Source organism: Stegodyphus dumicola, chromosome 5, assembly GCF_044657685.1.
Source record: "Stegodyphus dumicola isolate Sdum_Otavi_A_Nest chromosome 5, ASM4465768v1".
NCBI lineage: Eukaryota > Metazoa > Arthropoda > Arachnida > Araneae > Eresidae > Stegodyphus > Stegodyphus dumicola.
In genome coordinates, this window is record NC_140772.1 from 108,549,576 (window position 1) to 108,568,147 (window position 18,572).

General features: G+C 31.9%; 1 protein-coding gene across 1 annotated transcript in view; it reads right to left on the reverse strand.

Annotated features, from left to right (window-relative positions):
- Positions 1-18,572, reverse strand: part of LOC118196786 (fasciculation and elongation protein zeta-2-like) — a 172,652-nt gene that overhangs the window by 8,976 nt on the left and 145,104 nt on the right. The window contains exons 7-8 of the mRNA XM_085816970.1: positions 9,388-9,463; positions 4,272-4,337 (exon numbers count right to left, since the gene is read on the reverse strand). Coding sequence (XP_085673096.1) covers positions 4,272-4,337; positions 9,388-9,463 — 142 coding nt within the window. The remainder of the gene's footprint in view (positions 1-4,271; positions 4,338-9,387; positions 9,464-18,572) is intronic.

Sequence of the window (18,572 nt, forward strand, 5' to 3'; positions counted from 1 at the left end):
TTACAAATAATTGCCAGAGGAGTCTCTGCAATTTTTTCAGGTCATCAAAACATTGTTTATAGTGGAACTAAACGTTTCGGAAAATATGCATAACATTTGATTTAATATCTAAAATGTTTTCAAATCTCTGTCCCTTCAGGATCATCTTAAACTTTGAAAAAAAAGGGGAAAACATCTGCTGCCGATATGTCAGAAGAATACGGTGGGTGATTTATCTCTGCAACTGAAAGTTTAAGCAAGATACTGCTATACAGACAATGCTGTATGGAGCTTAACATTATCATGTGAAAGATGCCATAGCCCAGACTCAAAAAGTTCTTTCTTATTGGCCTTATTCAGTTTCTTAATTGAAGCACCTCTTTGCAAAAATACTGACTAACTGTTTGATTTTTAGGAAAATATTCATTGTGAAAAGTACTTGGTAATTAAAAAATGCAATTAGCATTCTCAACATCTTTGATTTTGACATCGGTACTTCACGTTCAATACTAATTTATAAAGAACGTATTTAAAATCAGTTTTTTTATTATTTATTATATAAAATTAATGCATAGGATACCAAAGAAGAAAAATTATTGCTTTATGACAAAAGTTGTGCAAACTTATCAAGAGGAAAAGATTATATTCTTTGAAAAGGAACCAATTAATTTGAGTACTTTATCACATAAAACAAAATTAATGATATTGCTTTGTGTTAAGCTTTTATAATAAAAATTAAATGTATGTATTCAAATAGAATTAAAAAAAACTGCAAAACCAGAAAATATTTTTGTTTACCATACAAAAAATATCTGCCATTAATAAATGAAATTTTTTCAGTTTGGTATTCTTTTTATAATTCTACGACATACAAATGATTGTATATTTAAATACATATGCATACATACCACTCAGAAAATAAGTACAGTTTAAACATATACCCTGCACATCTGTTTGTAGCACAAAAATCGCATATGCATAGTTGCATCGTTCAACTCGAGAATGAATTAGTATAGTTTACATTTTGAAGTGACAGTTTGCTGATAATCATGCTTGAAACAATCAATCTGCCTGCCAGGTGCTAAATATGAGCCGTTACCAAGTTTTTAAATACGAGAAATGTTCAACCTTGTGAAATTTATTGTCAGATAAGTGAAATTTATGAAGAGAACACAATAAGGAATGGTGCCAAAGTGGGTTAGGAAGTTTAATGAAGGAAGGGAAAATACTCACAGATAGGAGCACAATGGAAACCATTATTGATCAGGAGAGGATTGATGTGCTGCATCAACAGAAAAGTTCGTCCAATAGGCGATTTACGATTTCTGGTTTGTCAATGCATTTTCAAAACATGTCAAGATCTTTATTACATGAAATGGTGATTGAAAATTCGCACAACATAAAATTATGTTTGCAATGGGTACCGAAAACACAAACAGGCCTTCAAAAAGGGAAACAAAACACATGGAAGCAGCCTGGGAGTTTTTGCAGCGTTATGCATCAGAAGGAAATGATTTTTTGAGAAGGATTTCCACAGGCGATGAAACACAGATTTGTTACAAGACATCTGAAACAGAATTAGAGTCACTGGAATAGTGGCATATTGGTTCCCAAAAAATGAAGAAAGCAGAGCCACCTCTTCAAGAAAAATCATATACACCTTGTTTTGGGACTGTCAAAGAATTTTTTTAGTGGACTGGATGGAAAGAGGGCCAAAATGCTACAGATTACAATGAGAGACTGAAAAAGTTACACCATATGATACAGAACAAAAGGAGTGAATTACTGACTTTTGGAATTGTATTCATGCATGACAACATGCGCCCGCATACTACACATGTAACGATGATGCTGCTTGATTCATTTCACTGGGACCAATTCTGTCCCCCTCCTTATAATCTGGAATAGCTCCAAGTGACTTCCTTTGTTTTCTCATCTCAAGAAATTTCCCGTTGGCTAGCACTTTGTAAATGGTAATGATATCAAGGTAAAGAAACATGCAGAACCGGTTCAGGTTGCAGGCAACCGAATTCTATAAAGCGGATATGTTGCAATTAGTGCCATGATATGATAGTCTTAATTCACATGCTCAATATGTTGAAAATTAGTTTAAGATGTGCAGATTTTTCTGTAACAAAATACAAATAAAAACAAATCAATAATCTTTCTCAATACCCAAACAGTACTTACTTTCTGGATAAGCTTTCTACACAGATACATATGTACATTAGATAAGGTATTTCATTCCTTTTTCCATTGGAGGAAAATTATATATAAAGAATTAATACTGAAAAATTTTAACCATATGGAAAAGAAAAAAAAAAAAAAAAAAAAATTGATGACTTATTTTCGATGAAATGTATTTAATATATAGCTATTAAATCAAAATTTTGCTTTCTGTTAAAATGAAAAGGAATTATTTATATATACAGTAAGACCCCGCTTGTTCCATCAAAGTAGAGCGTAATGCGAAACAACGCTAAACGAGGCAATCTTAACATGTAAATAATGGAGTTAGAGGAAAATGGATAGAAAATTGGTTAGGTATTAAATTTAATGTTTTTTTAATAAAAATAAAACCAAACATTTATTTCTTACAAAAATAAAAACAATATAAACGAATATACTTATAAAAACAAATAAAATTCTAAGCCAGTCAGATCATTCAGTCTATTCTGTGTTTCCAATTTTCTGCCTTTTTGTCAAGAAGGCTTTATGAAAGATTGGCTTAATGGCATACTGCGTTCAATTTCGTTGTCAGTCCATATAGACAGTCGTTTTTCCACTTCCTCTATAATGTTATTTCTAGAACGGGTAATCCTAGTTGCAGAGCTTGACGTATTTGCAGTTGCCGATGACAGTATTTTTTCTTTATTCTTAAGAATTGTCCTTATTGTTGAAGTTGCCAAATTCAATGCAGCACTAATTTGAGATTGACTCTCACCAGAATCTAATCTTCCAATCACTTGCATTTAAGTTTCTAGTGAAATGCTTTTTCTGGTTGCTATCTTTTCTTGTTTTTTATTATCACCCATGATAAAAACTAAAGATCATAATATTTGTCACTGTATTAATCGTTATAGTATTATGTAAATTTATACATACAATAATGTCAACAAATGTTTCAAATGATAAAAATGCTTCCGTACAGCACCTCACCGCACCAAACAAGAAACATAACTACAAAGTTTCGGATATGTTATTTGGAAACCTACCGCTGCGCACAATTTCGAGGAATCCCCATAGTTCATGCTGCGAGCAATTTTGGGGAATCCCGAGGTTGAAATAAAAAGAGCGCTAAACCGAAACAGCGTTAAGCGGGGTCTTACTGTATATATATATATATATTAGCACGAGATTTTAAACAAAATTAAGATTTATATTATTTAATATAAACACATTTATATATATATTTTTATCAGTTTTCATAGGACCACTGCAAAGGGCATAACCTAAAGAAACACTTTTGTTTAATTTGGCTATTCTTATTTCATAATGGATTGATTTGTTCCTCTTGACAAGTCAATTAATCTATGATCAATGATAATAGCTACCTTTTCAGTACACACTTTTTCTATACAGCTTTTAAATAATTTTTACTACAGTAGAAATCTAAATAACTTTAAATACTTACTAAAATTTATTTCAATAATTCATCACTTTAAAATACTGATTAAAGTTTATTCCAATCATTTTAATTAAATTTCTGCTTCTTGGAGAGATATATGAAAAATCTTTTCTAATAATATATAGATACATACCTACATATAATGGATGTAAGTATGTAAACAATTATAAACTTTATTTCTTATAACAACTTCCAACTACGACACCTCATGGCATTATGATTTTAATAAAGTTTGTTATACTGAAGAAAAATGATAAGAAACTATCTTTATCACAAATTGTAGATGATCATCGAACCTGGTTAAGATTTATCATCATCAGCCAAATTTAAAAAAAAAGGTTCACATATAAATGTATTCTCATATAAAGAGATGGATACTTAAATATGTTGAGGTCTCCAAAGAAAAATATTCCTATTCCATAATTAAAAATTGCTGTGAAATGCATAGTATTAAAATTTTTAAGTGAAAAATAAGCAAGATTATTAACCGGAAAGGGAAAAACCATCAATCATTACTTCTACAAGTACAGAAGTCTTCAAACGAATCATCAAGATAAAGTAACAAAAGTAATATTTAATATAATAAACCAGTTCTAACAGATCATATTAAAAGTACGCATAGCCACAATTTAATATTACAATGATAAACTGTTTGAAAACATACCTTTGAGAATATAGTCAGTAAGTAAAGCTGGTACAGCTGGATTATCTTCATTAATTGCCTTTAGAACTAAAAGAAATAAGAATAACTTCATTAGCAGACATATATTTTAAGCAAAATATATTATTTGTTTATTAGTTGGTATTTGCCTGTACATTGCCAGAAATATTACTCCTGACTGACTGCTGTCAGTTGTTGACAATTCTAGAATCTGTTCTAGATTCTTCTAGAAAGATGAGATTTTTATCACTGTTTCTTTTCTTGTTAATTTTTTGGGGGGTTAAGGAAGTTGTAAAAGGGTTTTTATTTTATTTCAGTATTAGTGTTAAATTGCAGCAAATGCATTTCTGCACTGCATCATTAATTCGATAATCCTATGCTAGAGGAAAAATTCTCAGGGCAAAATTTGTTCATCTTGTGTTAATTTTTAACTGAATTTTCACCATGTGTGTATTGAGTATGAAGCAACCCATTATTCTTGAGTATATAGTAGCTTGCCAATAAATTACTCCTCTAAAAGCTAAAGAATTATGCACACTTTCTGATCATCCACAATCTTCTACAAAAAGTATTCATGAAAAAATGCACAATGTTCATATATTAAGTATTTTAAAGTGATGAATTATTGAAATAAATTTTAGTAAGTATTTAAAGTTATTTAGATTTCTACTGTAGTAAAAATTATTTAAAAGCTGTATAGAAAAAGTATGTATTGAAAAGGTAGCTATTATCATTGATCATAGATTAATTGACTTGTCAAGAGGAACAAACCAATCCATTATGAAATAACAATAGCCAAATTAAAACAAAAGTGTTTCTTTAGGTTATGCCCTTTGCAGTGGTCCTCTGAAAACTGATAAAAAAAATATATAAATGTGTTTATATTAAATAATATAAATCTTAATTTTGTTTAAAATCTCGTGCTAATATATATATATACAGTAAGACCCCGCTTAACGGTGTTTCGTTTAGCGCTCTTTTATTTCAACCTCGGGATTCCCCAAAATTGCTCGCAGCATGAACTACGGGGATTCCTCGAAATTGTGCGCAGCGGTAGGTTTCCAAATGAACAATGTGGCAACCCACAATGTCACCAAAAGGCAGTAATGCTATAAATCACAATGTTAGCAAAAGGTATTTATGTGGCAACCCAAGGTGTCGCCAAAAAGTATTCATTTGGCAACCCACGATGTCAAAGATTTTTGTTGCGGTCATTCTTCTGATTAGTATTTATTTTTGCATAAAATACATTTCTTTTTGGTTGTAATGAATCAAAATGGAACTGTGGTGTTTGCCCTCTTTACTTTCATAATGCTAAAGTGTCTGAGGAAGTATAATCCTCTTGTTCCTGGTGTACCATATATGATACAGCTCAGTTTCCCACCATATCAGATGTGATATGGTGAAACAGAACATTCTGTTTCAAATTTTAAATGTGCACAAATTATCTCAGAATGCTGCAGAAACTTAGTGAATAAAATCTCTAGATTGTTAGCATTGTTTTGGTGAATATTATTTATTATTTTATTCTACAAAAGTAAAATTCATGAAGCTAACACACATTCCTTAATTTAGGAACATTTTGCCCAGTGAAAGCATCTTAAAATTTTTGTAAGTAAATATGGTAATAATATATAATAAGCACTGATATTTAAAATTCTTAAGTTTCTTACTTCATTAATGTACAGAAATAATTTAAATATGGAAATACAATCATTATTATTAATACTGCAATTTAATTTATTTTGAATTTTTATTTTAAGTGTTAGGATTTTCTGTTTATATAACAAGAAATAAAATATGCAAGAATCCAAATGTTTAGATAAAAAGAAAGTTTTATAGGGATTACTAGCGGGCAAGCCCGCTTTATTCATTTTTCATGTCTTAGAGTTCCCATGTTAAATTTGTGGAGATGTTTGATATTTTAATGCTTTAATGTAAAACTTTATCTTTTAATCAGACTTCAAAATAATGTTTTAATAACAAAAACTTACTAAGAAATTGGCAGTAAAAAATCAAATAACAAATGATTTTCTAAGCTAGAACAGTTTCATTGCTCAAAAAATTCTAAAAATAAAAATCCCTAAAGCAGTGGTATATAGGTTTTAACATATTGGGACAGTGACAAATTCCTATGTCTTTCTAAACATGGAGCCATACGGGAAAAACCCCAAGAAAAAATCCCTAAAGTAGCTATTCAGTCACATTCAAATTAACGTGTCCATAGTTTTTAATTAATAGCTCATCTGATTAAAGTCATATAAAAATAAGAATGGTATCAAAGGATTCCGACGAATTTTTGAAATTCAACTAAGCACTGTTCCATAGATATTTGTAAAAAAGGAAACCACGTAGCCAGATCCCTTTAATAGGGACCAACTCAACAAAGGAAGTGAAAAATTCGTGTTTAATTTATCATTTGGAAAAGTATTTTTAATTAATATCTCGACTAATTAAAGTCGTACGAAGATGGGAATGGTCAAAATGGCTTAACAGGAATTTTTGGAATCCAACGGTGTGTTTCGCTAAGCTCAGAAGCGAGCGGTGCTTAGTTGGTTCAAGAGAAGGTGATGTTACAGACAGACATGCACAGATTTTAATAGTACAGATTTTTGCACGTTACGTATAACTGGAAAATCCCTAAAGCAGTGGTATATAGGTTTTAACATATTGGGACAGTGACAAATTCCTATGTCTTTCAAAACACGGAGCCATACGGGAAAAACCCCAAGAAAAAATCCCTAAAGTAGCTATTCAGTCACATTCAAATTAACGTGTCCATAGTTTTTAATTAATAGCTCATCTGATTAAAGTCATATAAAAATAAGAATGGTATCAATGGATTCTGACGAATTTTTGAAATTCAACTAAGCACTGTTCCATAGATATTTGTAAAAAAGGAAACCACGTAGCCAGATCCCTTTAATAGGGACAAACCCAACAAAGGAAGTGAAAAATTCGTGTTTAATTTATCATTTGGAAAAGTATTTTTAATTAATATCTCGACTAATTAAAGTCGTACGAAGATGGGAATGGTCAAAATGGCTTAACAGGAATTTTTGGAATCCAACGGTGTGTTTCGCTAAGCTCAGAAGCGAGCGATGCTTAGTTGGTTCAAGAGAAGGTGATGTTACAGACAGACATGCACAGATTTTAATAGCATAGATTTTTGCACGTTACGTATAACTGGAAAATGCGCTTGGGCTTGGAAAATGTGCAGGAGCAAAGAGGTTTGTTTTTGGACGATCACGATCATGGTCATGGTCAGTGTGCAGTATTGATGTTAGCAATGCATTTTCTGATTTTTTTTTACAGCAAAAATAGATTATTACACAATGAACTCAAACTGGGAAACTACATAAGAAAACTATGATGGAACTGGGAAAACTGTTCTATAAAAAAAGGAGACTGCTAAAAATTGATAAAAAGAACGTAACTGAGAAACTGATGGAAATTGAAGAACTGACAAAAAAGAAAATGTCTTGCATGGGAAAAGACTGCAAAAGACAGCAGAAATTGAAACAGCGATAAAGATAGCCCAATCATTTTCTCTCCAAAACTGGCAATGAGTTCATGAATGTTTCCTGAAGTCACCAAAGATTTTTCGACGAGGGTGTGGGTAAACCACTAGGAAAAGAGAAACAGCCACTCAAATACTGAAATTATACCTAAAAATGCAAAAATTACATAGTATTCAGGATCAGCCCATTTCAGAAATCTTGAAACTACCCTGGAGTAAAAATGTAATATAATTTCAAATAAATATGAATGTGATACATATACATACATGCAAATTTTAAAACAATTTGATTAGCAAAGTGAAAATTATAATGCTTTTTAATTTATTAAATGTTAATTTATGTTTCTCTGAATTTAACTGTTTCATAAATTTTCATTTTTCTTTGTTCCATAAAGTTATCTTTCTGGTTTCTCAACACTTCTTTAAAATAATTACTAAGCTTTAACCTGGTTTTAGAGATGGGGTTGGTGAATTCCGGAAAGGGAGACAATTAGCAAATCATTTTGATATAGACAATGACTCTTAGCCTTCAAGAAGTATGCATATTAACAGATGCGGAAGTTACCAGATGAGGAACTGCCGATAGGAAGAGCATGGTTCGTGCTAAGTAATGAATTCTGACAAGCTGTCGAAATAGTCAATAAATTATCTCTAAAATTTTTACAATAGGGCCTTGCAAGGCAAAAATTTCACACATATTTTTGTTTAATGAGAATAAATATTTCTGTTTTTACAGCATCTATGCTGTCACTATTCAAAAATTTTCTAGCATAACATCACCCATGAAATTAAATATACTTCTAACAGTGGGTCGAAGGAAAGATGCTTAAACAAATTCAACTGCCAATAATTGGCTATTCTGTTTTTCATATTCTTTTAGTCTAATATATCTGCTAAAATGTTTAGAAGTAGTTTTTCTGTTCTGTATAACAAAAAAAATTAATTATTTGACAGTTTTCAATTCTGCGGTAAAACAAATATTTTCAGCTTTTGAAATAACATTTGGTAAATTATCTACTAATTTCATCAAACCAATGAAAGCAGTTTTACAATGCAGAACAAGATTGATGCCATTAAATTTTATGGCAGGATTCTTTAAGGATAGCCTTTATTTTTACATGCAATGAGCCCATTCTACGTATGTCTCTTTTAAAATACATTTAAACTCTTTTAACAGATTAACCATTCCAGAATTCCTATTAATTTTTGAAGCTTCAGCACTAATAAAAATTAATCACGGTCATTTATCTAATTAAATTTAGTTATCTATTTTATAATTTAAATTTCTACATTAAAACTAATAATTATTATAAATTTATTACCATAATCATTTACTTATTTAATTATGTTAATAATTTAATTATTATTTAATTTGAAAAATAATTTTCAGTTTCTGCATTAATAAAAAATAATCAAGGAGATTTGCCTAGTTAAATATTTATTTATTATACACTTTCTTTCTGGATTTCAGAAAATAAAAGTTCAGAATTTCAACAGTCCACACCTGGTTGCACTACACACATGGAATTACGCTAGTACTACACCAAAAAGGTTACAAAAACAGTACAATCAATATAAAACCTATTATACTATACTCACTTTTTATGAGAATCTGCAATGTGTGATTATTGGGTGGTCCATTTTCTACACTGTACGGGATCACCGTCGTCAGAAACTGAAACATTCCAAAAATTAAAAAGGGAAATAATTTCATGCAAAATCAAAATGTAAACAACAACGTCTACAACATAGAAAAAATTGCCCTGACAGATGTACAATAATAATAAAAGGCCATTACAGTACAGACACAATATTTTGTAAATGCCTTAGCATTTAAAAAACACCTATGTGGCAAGAAACAACCTTCCATTCCATGTAACTCTGTTTCAAACAGAAGTTACTGCTAGATAAGACACTCTATGGGCATCTCAACAAGATTTATTTAAACCCACCACAGTAAAAAAAAAATCTGAATGCTTTCAGATTTTATATTACGCCCAAAGGAGTGTTTTTTAACGTTTTTTGCGTTACCTTTATTTATTAATCCTTTCACAATGGCGCACCTTTGTTTAAGACGCTTGCGCGGAAGGAAGGGAATCGAAGGCAGTCACCATACAGGACGGGGGAGGGGGTGAATCGATAAGCCTAATTTTATAAAAAAATTCAGAAAAAAAAAAAAAAGTTTCACTTCTAGCATTGTAATTTTTGGTATCATTTTAGATTATTACTTGAGCTCTTATATATGTTAAAATTAGCATTTAATAACTTTTTTTCTTTATTTTACATGAAAATATATTTATAAAATCGCTTACCTCGTAAAGTAATTTTCGGGAGCGCTATTCAAATTATTCCAAAGTTTTAATTTATAAAATCCATAAATAAAGTTTAAATTAATAATACACTAAAGACTATTTACAGTACAAAGTAACACAATTTAAAATGAAGACTGTGGTACATCTCTAAGCACAGAGAAGTATAACTTTCTAACTCTTAGAAAAAGTATCACTTTCTAACCCTTTAGAAAATGAATCATCACTCTCATCTGTGTTAGTAAATGGTTCATTAACCACACGAGTGTATTCTTCTTCTGAAAAATAGTGCCTTCACTTCAATAGACTGGAGGTGAGGCTTTCCGAAATTAAAAGAGAACCTGAAATGTGTCTGACGGCAATGCAAAACGTAATAGAGCTCGACATAATAACCCTAAAAGACCGTATATGATACAGGAAAAAATAGAATATAAAAAGGAATTGGATATAAGTCAGACATGCGAATATTTATATTAGAATGTGGAGATTTAAAAAGCCCACCTCTATTTACGCTTTCCCTCCCCCCTTCGCTACAGTTGATGAGTAAAATACCAAAGTCAGGCAGAAGATATCAAACTCAAGGTCAGGAACATAAAACTGTGTTCATTTCAAAAGTAATGAACATAGGATGCCATCTAGTGGTCTTCAGAAAAACGTTTCAGCTTAAAGTGCATATACACATCACCCGTCCTCTGAATGCAATCTCTAATGATGCGTGGATGGAATGCTAGCAGTAAGAGACGTTCTTAGGAAATGCGTATATGCGACACCCGTTCTGAAAGGCTTAAATATCCCGCTTTTTGCATTTAAACCATAAAATTCAATTCAACAGCAATATCACAAAATATTATCTTTAGAATTTATGATACACAGTCTCGCATGCTGGAAATAAAAATATTTTTTCAACCTTGCTGTGTTGACATTGCTCGCTTTGAAATTGTTTGAATTTGTTAATAAAAAAATTCTTTAATGTTTGACAAAATATGACACATATAATAAAACAAAATACAAATTTGGGCTTCCAGATGCCCATATTTGAATTGAGGATTACATTATTCAAAATTTGATGTCTCTAGGTACTGCTGTTTTTTAAAAGTGCGAAAAACATACATTCATGTAAGTTTTTCATTATTTAATTTCTTTAAATATAATACAGGGTTCTAATGTTTGGTGGCGACAACTTAAAAAGTGAACCGGCATTTATAGTGAATCAAAGCAAAATGCCAAAACAAAATTAATAGCCTTTCTGGGCAAATTGCACCTTTGGGCTAAAAAAATATCATAACAAAAGAAAAGTGAAGAATGATCTCTTATCATTAAATAAAAAATTCGTAATATAAAGATGGTACCTACACTGCTAAACAAATGTAAAAAATATTCTCTACTAATCAGCCTCCTTTAGGCCAGTTATCAATGGATCAGATACTGGCCAGAAAATCAAGAAAAGATCAGAGACAGTCGAGGAGACCAGCAGTGGCTTAATGATCCAGATGCATGCCAAAAGCTCAGAAAGGGTTGAAGGATCCATGAATATGCTGAAAGGTATAGGAATAGGTTGGAAAGCTGGAAACAGTTAAAGGATCCAAGAGTAGGTCGGAAGATCAGGAACAGCTGAAGACTACCGTTCCTGTTTTTCCTCCACCATGCTATGGCAGTTAGAAAAATAATAGGAGCTTATTATATGCTAAAGTGCTGTTTATTTCATTCAAAAATTTGCCTATGGTACGCAACAATTAACACGCTGCCTGCCGTGTTAATTGTTCGGATTTTGATCCGAGAAGCCAAATTAATTTAATCATATAATATTATTAAAAATACTAATTATAATTCGTAACAATCATTAAAACATTTACAGGGTTTTTTTTTTTTCGCAGTAGCCTACTTTGAGTTGATTCATACAGATATGCTTCAAATTGTCGCCTCGGTACAGCTAAAACAAGCGCTAAGCGAGTAAGTGGCGCGAAAGTGGCAAGAAACTTCGAGATAACTCATATTGGTTGTCCTGAAAAACAGCACTAATACGCATTATCTCGTGTTGGGCAGTTATCAATCTATATTAATCAGTTCCAATTTATATACATTTTTGGAATGAAATCTAAAGATTGGGTCTTCATGTTTAAACACATTGGCAGTTAAATATTAAATTTTAAGCTGACATTTATTTGAAATAATTCTAATATGCTTAGTTGTCATTAAATAGCTTACTTTAACCTTTTCCCGTGGGCTCGAAAAACAGTTGTGTACCTTCACTGGGGAGCTCTTGGCTCAGAGGTTATGGAAAGGGGGGAAAATTATCGAATCGAGTCCTTAACGATTGGGTGATTAGTGTTCTTTTGTCGGCAGTCAGGCAAACGCTTTCAGGATTTCCTTTCAATCTAGTTCCAACGCTCAAGGCGTTAGAATGCGGGATGTACTCTAATCGCTTTCACACTGCAGGTAGATGAATACAGTTTCCCCAAGGAAAAAAAGTATTATTTTACCTTCAAATGAAATGTATGCTATAACTAGAAATTTTGTTCTAAAAAGTGTTCCATTTTACGATTAAAATAGTTTTTTAAACTTGCACCTATATTATGTACTAAAAAACTAGCGAAATAATCAGTGTTAAATATATTCATTTGTAATCATATCGAAAATTCAATGATTTAATATATTCAAACATTACCTTCAAGCAATATATGCATTTTCATTTTTAATAGTATTATTATTCTGATGTTGAAGAGCAAATTAAATGGAGTTTATTTATTGCAAGTGCCATTTAAAAAGCATTTTTGGATTCCAAAATAAATGTTAATACTTTTACACCTCTGGTAATATTCATTCCTGGAGAAATAGAACTTGCTTACTGCGTTTGTACTGCACTAAATTATTATTGAACAACGCCAGCACTAAGAAAAATTTACAATGCATGAGCCAAGAATTTTTATTTATTTTTTTTCCATGTGGCATAGAAAATAGCGGTCCCAGAGTTGATCTGCCTTTACATCAGGGATATAAGACGTTTATTTATTTAATCGCTTCATAGTTTTTGGTTCAAGAAAGAAATGCAGGTGCAAACCCTGGAGCTTTAGAAAATAAAATCTTTGTTGAGTTTTAATGTATTCAAAAATTTACTTTTACTATCACTTAGAGATAGATGTAAGATACTGCTTTTACCTTAGAATAGAAAGGGAACAGTTGTTCCATGATTTATATTGCTACTCCATTTTTTCTTTGAATGCAAAATTGCATATACAGGAATGAAAATTGCATACACATTGAAATTTCAAAATGTAAACATCTTTGTCGAATGGCGAAATATTTCTTCAGTTTTTTATGATCTACATTTTCAGAACGCTAAAATCGCCTTTGAGGTATCAAACTGTTATGCAAAATTTTCAAATCTCAAGCTATTTACTGTTGCTTTCTATGGAAGTAATGAAGCTGGGAATGAAGATTTGTACTGAGTTTATGAAGATTCGCACTGAGGATTAAATTCAGGGAACTAAAAAGTAGTACACATCTGAATTCCTGTATACATGCTTAGTATTCCAATATCTTGTTTGATTCCCTCCAAAACACCATTCTCACGTAAAATTAATTACTTTCTGAACACTACAAAGTTACTGAGATGTTAAGTCCGTTGAATGCTAGTAGTTAGACATAGGTTCGACATCAGTCGATCGAGCATGGTTGGTTTTTGTTGTTTCCCCCATATGAAACGTGAATATGAGCCAATTTCTCCTAAAAGTCTCCACGAAGGCATGCTTTCCTTTAGGTAGGTAGCCTTCATATGCTTTCAAATATTCAATTAACCTAAACTAACGTATCTAATTTTTGAACAAATTGATACAGACATGACATTATAGACGCAAATCATATAACAAAGGATAAATTAATAAGTTTTGAAACTTTTTTAAATTTTGAATTTTGTGAGAGAACAAGAAACGTTCATGCAGTCAATCCGTTCATCGGAATTTGAATCGAGGTCAAATTATCAGAGTTAAAGAAATATTATTCGCTCGACCGCTAGTTATCATTTAGAACATAACAAACCAAAATTTCACTCAAGTATGCGGTAGTTGTGGAATACATGTCATTTAGAAATAACATTAAAATTAATTTTCATTACCTGAAACATTTATATTACAAACTGCCTTATACTAAAAATTGGAATGAAATGATAAAAAGACTAATGAAAAGAATGAAACGAAGACAGTTAATTCGAATTGAAACCAAATTAAAAAAAAAATTAATTACAAATAACTGAAAAAATCATGAAATTTTAAATACATTCAAAGTTTTAAAAAATTTCCGAAGAATTTTAGCAGCCGAGCTTCCGAAAATAACATTTTTTTTTATATTTGACCTCCAAACCGTATTTGTATAGGAAAAAACCTGAAAACGCAAAGGCGTGAGAATCGAAGTAACAAACTCTTCTTTTTATTTTCTCCTCTCAACAAAATATTTCCTGGAAGATACCGAATTTGAAAACAAGCCATGTGGGTTTAAAACACGGACAATTTTCCCCAATCCATTAGCGGAATCCCACAAAAGAACGCACTCTCCCGGGTGTCATAAAATAGTCATCAAGCCTCAAGTGCTAAAATTCCTACCCCTGCCATCAACGGCAAACTGTCTTGAAGCCCCCAGTTGCTGTATCCTTAGTATGGGACAAATATGTCCCAGCCACCGGGAAAAGATTAATCATGAAGGGATTATGAAAAAATTTTAGGTCAGCATAAAAGGCTTTTCAAGTGCAATAAAACTTGAGAATAAATATGACAATCTAGTCTGCTTTTCTGACTTATTTTTTTTTTTTGATACATAAATTAAAATACATATGTTTGTATGGCAGCAATTTTAAATTTTGAACTACTAAACATTTAATTTATTTGCATAATGAACAGTGAAAAATTACTAGACATTATCTTTATCACATATTGTTGATGCTTATCAGCAACTCTGGTTTTTTCTCATCAAATTTCAACAGTAAATAAAAAAAGCTGTGAAATACAGTCAAAAGTCGTTAATCCGGACACCCATAATGCGGAATGACAGACCATTCCGCATTATGGGTGTCCGGATTAACGGCGCAGAAAGTTTGTATTACGCATGTGCATATGTGTGTACGGAAGCGCATAATACGTTTATGCATGCGCGTTTAATGTATAATGGACGGTATAAGCTAAGCTAAAATTATCTATTTCAGTTAATGTTGCAGATTGAGTTGTTCCATAATCTTTGAATTTATTATTTTTTGCAGACTGTTAGAGCAATTTTATAAAAGAAAGTTGGAACTTTCGATTATGTCAAATAGAATTTTCGATGCTGGATCTACAAAGGGAAAGCATGTTTCGATGTCCATCAAACAAAAAGTGGAATTGCTGCAAAAAATGGATAAAGGCTCCTTTGTTTCTCTAACCATTCCGAAATCTGTTTTATCAATTTCACGCTGCTCTGCGCGTGGAGGGGGGGAGTCGCGGCATGCAATGAACTGGAAGTTGATCTGTCAGCACTATCCTTATCTTCAGGGCAGATGTTTTTATTTTATTCGGCTTATAATGTAGTATTTCATCTCGATGTACTCCGTCTTTGATATGATTTAAATCAAATTCCTCATCATTATAAATATCACAAATACAAATCAAATAGTTTTCTGGTTGCAATTTTCTAATTTCGACTATGCGTAATGTACGCTTTACGCATGCGCGCGTTGAAAGAAATGTTTAATAAAGTAAACAAATAAATATTAAGTTTTTTTTTTTTTGTAAATTGTGATACCCTTTAGATCATAATTGTTCTTTATTTCATAAATTACGGTTTCATATTTTTAATTTTATAATTTCTGCATGCCATATTACCAGATTTAAACTGATGATATATAATCCGGAAAAACCGATAATCCAAAATCGTCGAAGCCCCGACGATTCCAGATTAAAGACATTTGACTGTATATATACATAAAAAAAAAAAAAAAAAAAAAAACTTTACTACAAGAAAAAAAATTTTGCATTTCACTTCTCAAATGCACTTAGATTTGAAATACGAGCCGCCCAACTGGTACAGTGGTTTGCGTCGCAGACTCCTGTGCCGAAGGGCCCAGGTTTGAATCCCGGAGAAGGCATGAATGTTTGTAAATGTATAGCGTCGGTGCGATGTACTCTGTCTTTGATATGATTTAAATCAAATTCCTCGTCATTATAAATATCACGAATACAAATCAAATAGTTTTCTGGTTGCAATTTTCTAATTTCGACTATGCGTAATGTATGCTTTACGCATGCGCGCGTTGAAAGAAATGTTTAATAAAGTAAACAAATAAATATTACAGCATATATATATATAATTATAATACTTTCTAAATTCCATCATTCAATTCATTCAATTTTTATCCATTCTGTACAGGTAGCCCATTTAATTCTCTGAGTCCTTATATATTTTACTATATCTAGTTCTTTAAAAGATTTATAGAGTTCATAGTTAGTTCTTCTCCTCCAGATATTGTTACCTTTTATGCCACCAAAAATACTTCTCAAAATTTTTCTTTCAAAGAGACAGAAATGATACTTTTAGCTTTTTTTGTCATTGCCCAGATCTCATCAGAGTATGTAAAAACTAGAAAGCTCGGAGGTCATACGAAATGACCGCTGTTGTAGATATTATAAATTGTAATTAAAATGATTTGTGCAAAGGTGTGTGCTAATTTAAACTGAATTACCCAGGGCAGGCGGCGAGGGCGCCCCTTTGCTTACTGCCCCACGGGTTTCCCCTTTTTACTTGCTCAAAGCAGAGTACAATGAAGGAAACCACTGGCGGTACATTTCTTAAGAGCCCACCACTAGCTCAATCAATAAAAGTGATTTAAATAATGAAATGTTAATTCACATGTCAAAGATCTCTTTGTACACAACATTTCTTGTGTAGATCTTTCCATCATTTTTAAGCTCGCCTTGCAGAGGACCATCAATTACTTTTAATTTTACATCCATTCTTTCATGAACTCTTGAACAGGCAACATAAAGTTGACAGTGTCCAAATGCAGGCTGAGGTAAAAAAATGCGAACATGCAATAGTTCTAATCTTGGTAAGGTTACACTGTTTAATGGAGCCACACGACTTTTTGAAGTTAGGAGTTTCACTGATATTCCACTCAGTGTCTTCACCTTCAAATATATGGCAGCGTCATATGCCTTTTTACTTGCGTTGCAAAAACTGTGTATTTCAACAGTATCTTCCTTTGATGCAGAATCATTAACCAACCTAGGTATTTTCAAATTTTCTAAGTGATGAAGTTCAGCACACCACTTCTTCTATTCCTTTTCAATTTCCTTTGGTAAAGGTTCATCCCACTGAATTTTTTCATTCCAGAGATCTTGGATGAGGCATTTAACTCGAATGGTGAAAGGCGAAATTAATCCTAAAGGATCAAATATCTTCCCTATTGCTTCAAGTAAGAAGCGTTTCGTATTTTTGTCCATAGAAAGAAATTCCAAAAGATTTTTAGTATCCATAGTTAAATAATCTTCGTGCGTCTTCCAAGAAAGTCCCAAGATTTTAGTTTGGTGTGCGCCCAAGCTGAGAGTAGCGTCTGCAGGATAGGTATCGAATTCTTCATTCTTCCATTGCTCCATTAATTCAGCATTATTGCTAATCCACTTCCTGAGGACCATTCCAGCCTCTTCCATAATTTTCTTGGCATTTTTAGATACTTCAAGTGCTTCTTCAAAATCCTCGCTTCCAGAAATGAGATCATCTACATAAAAACACTTGTCTAAAATTTCAACTGTTTCGGGAAAATCTTCCTTGTATTTTTTAATATGATGTCTAATAGTAGCTGCTAACAGGAATGGGCTCGAACTGACCCCGAAATTTACTCGATTGAAAGGGTAAATCTGTAAATTGCGCCTTTTATCAACACTTGGATCATCACTACTCCAAAGAAAACGAACTGCATCCTTATGTTCATCAGAGAGGCATATCTGCAGAAAAGCTTGTTTAACATCTGAACAAAATGCAATTTTGTTCAATCTGAAATTAATTAGTAAATCCAAAAGATTTGGATTTAAGTTAACCCCTGGCCACAAGCAGTCATTTAAAGAAAGTTCATTATTTTGATGGCTACCCGCATCAAAGACGATCCTAGTTTTCGACGTTAAACTACTTTCTTTCCGCACAGCCTGATGAGGCAAATAATATATAGGCCTAATTAAAGCATTTTCTTTTGTATCAGGATTTACGATGCTGATTATGCCTTCTTTTAAATAATCACAAATAATTTCACGGTATTGTTGATGTAACTCAGGATCATGACTAAATCTTCTCCACAAATTCTGAAAACGCTGCCGCGCCAAGGAATAATTATCAAATAATTCTTCATAATGTTTCCTAAAAGGTAGTTGTACTACATAACGTCCATTTTTAAATTCAACGGTGTCATTAAAAATTTCCATTGCCTGATCCTTTTCATGCAAAACTGGATCATCACGAATGGCA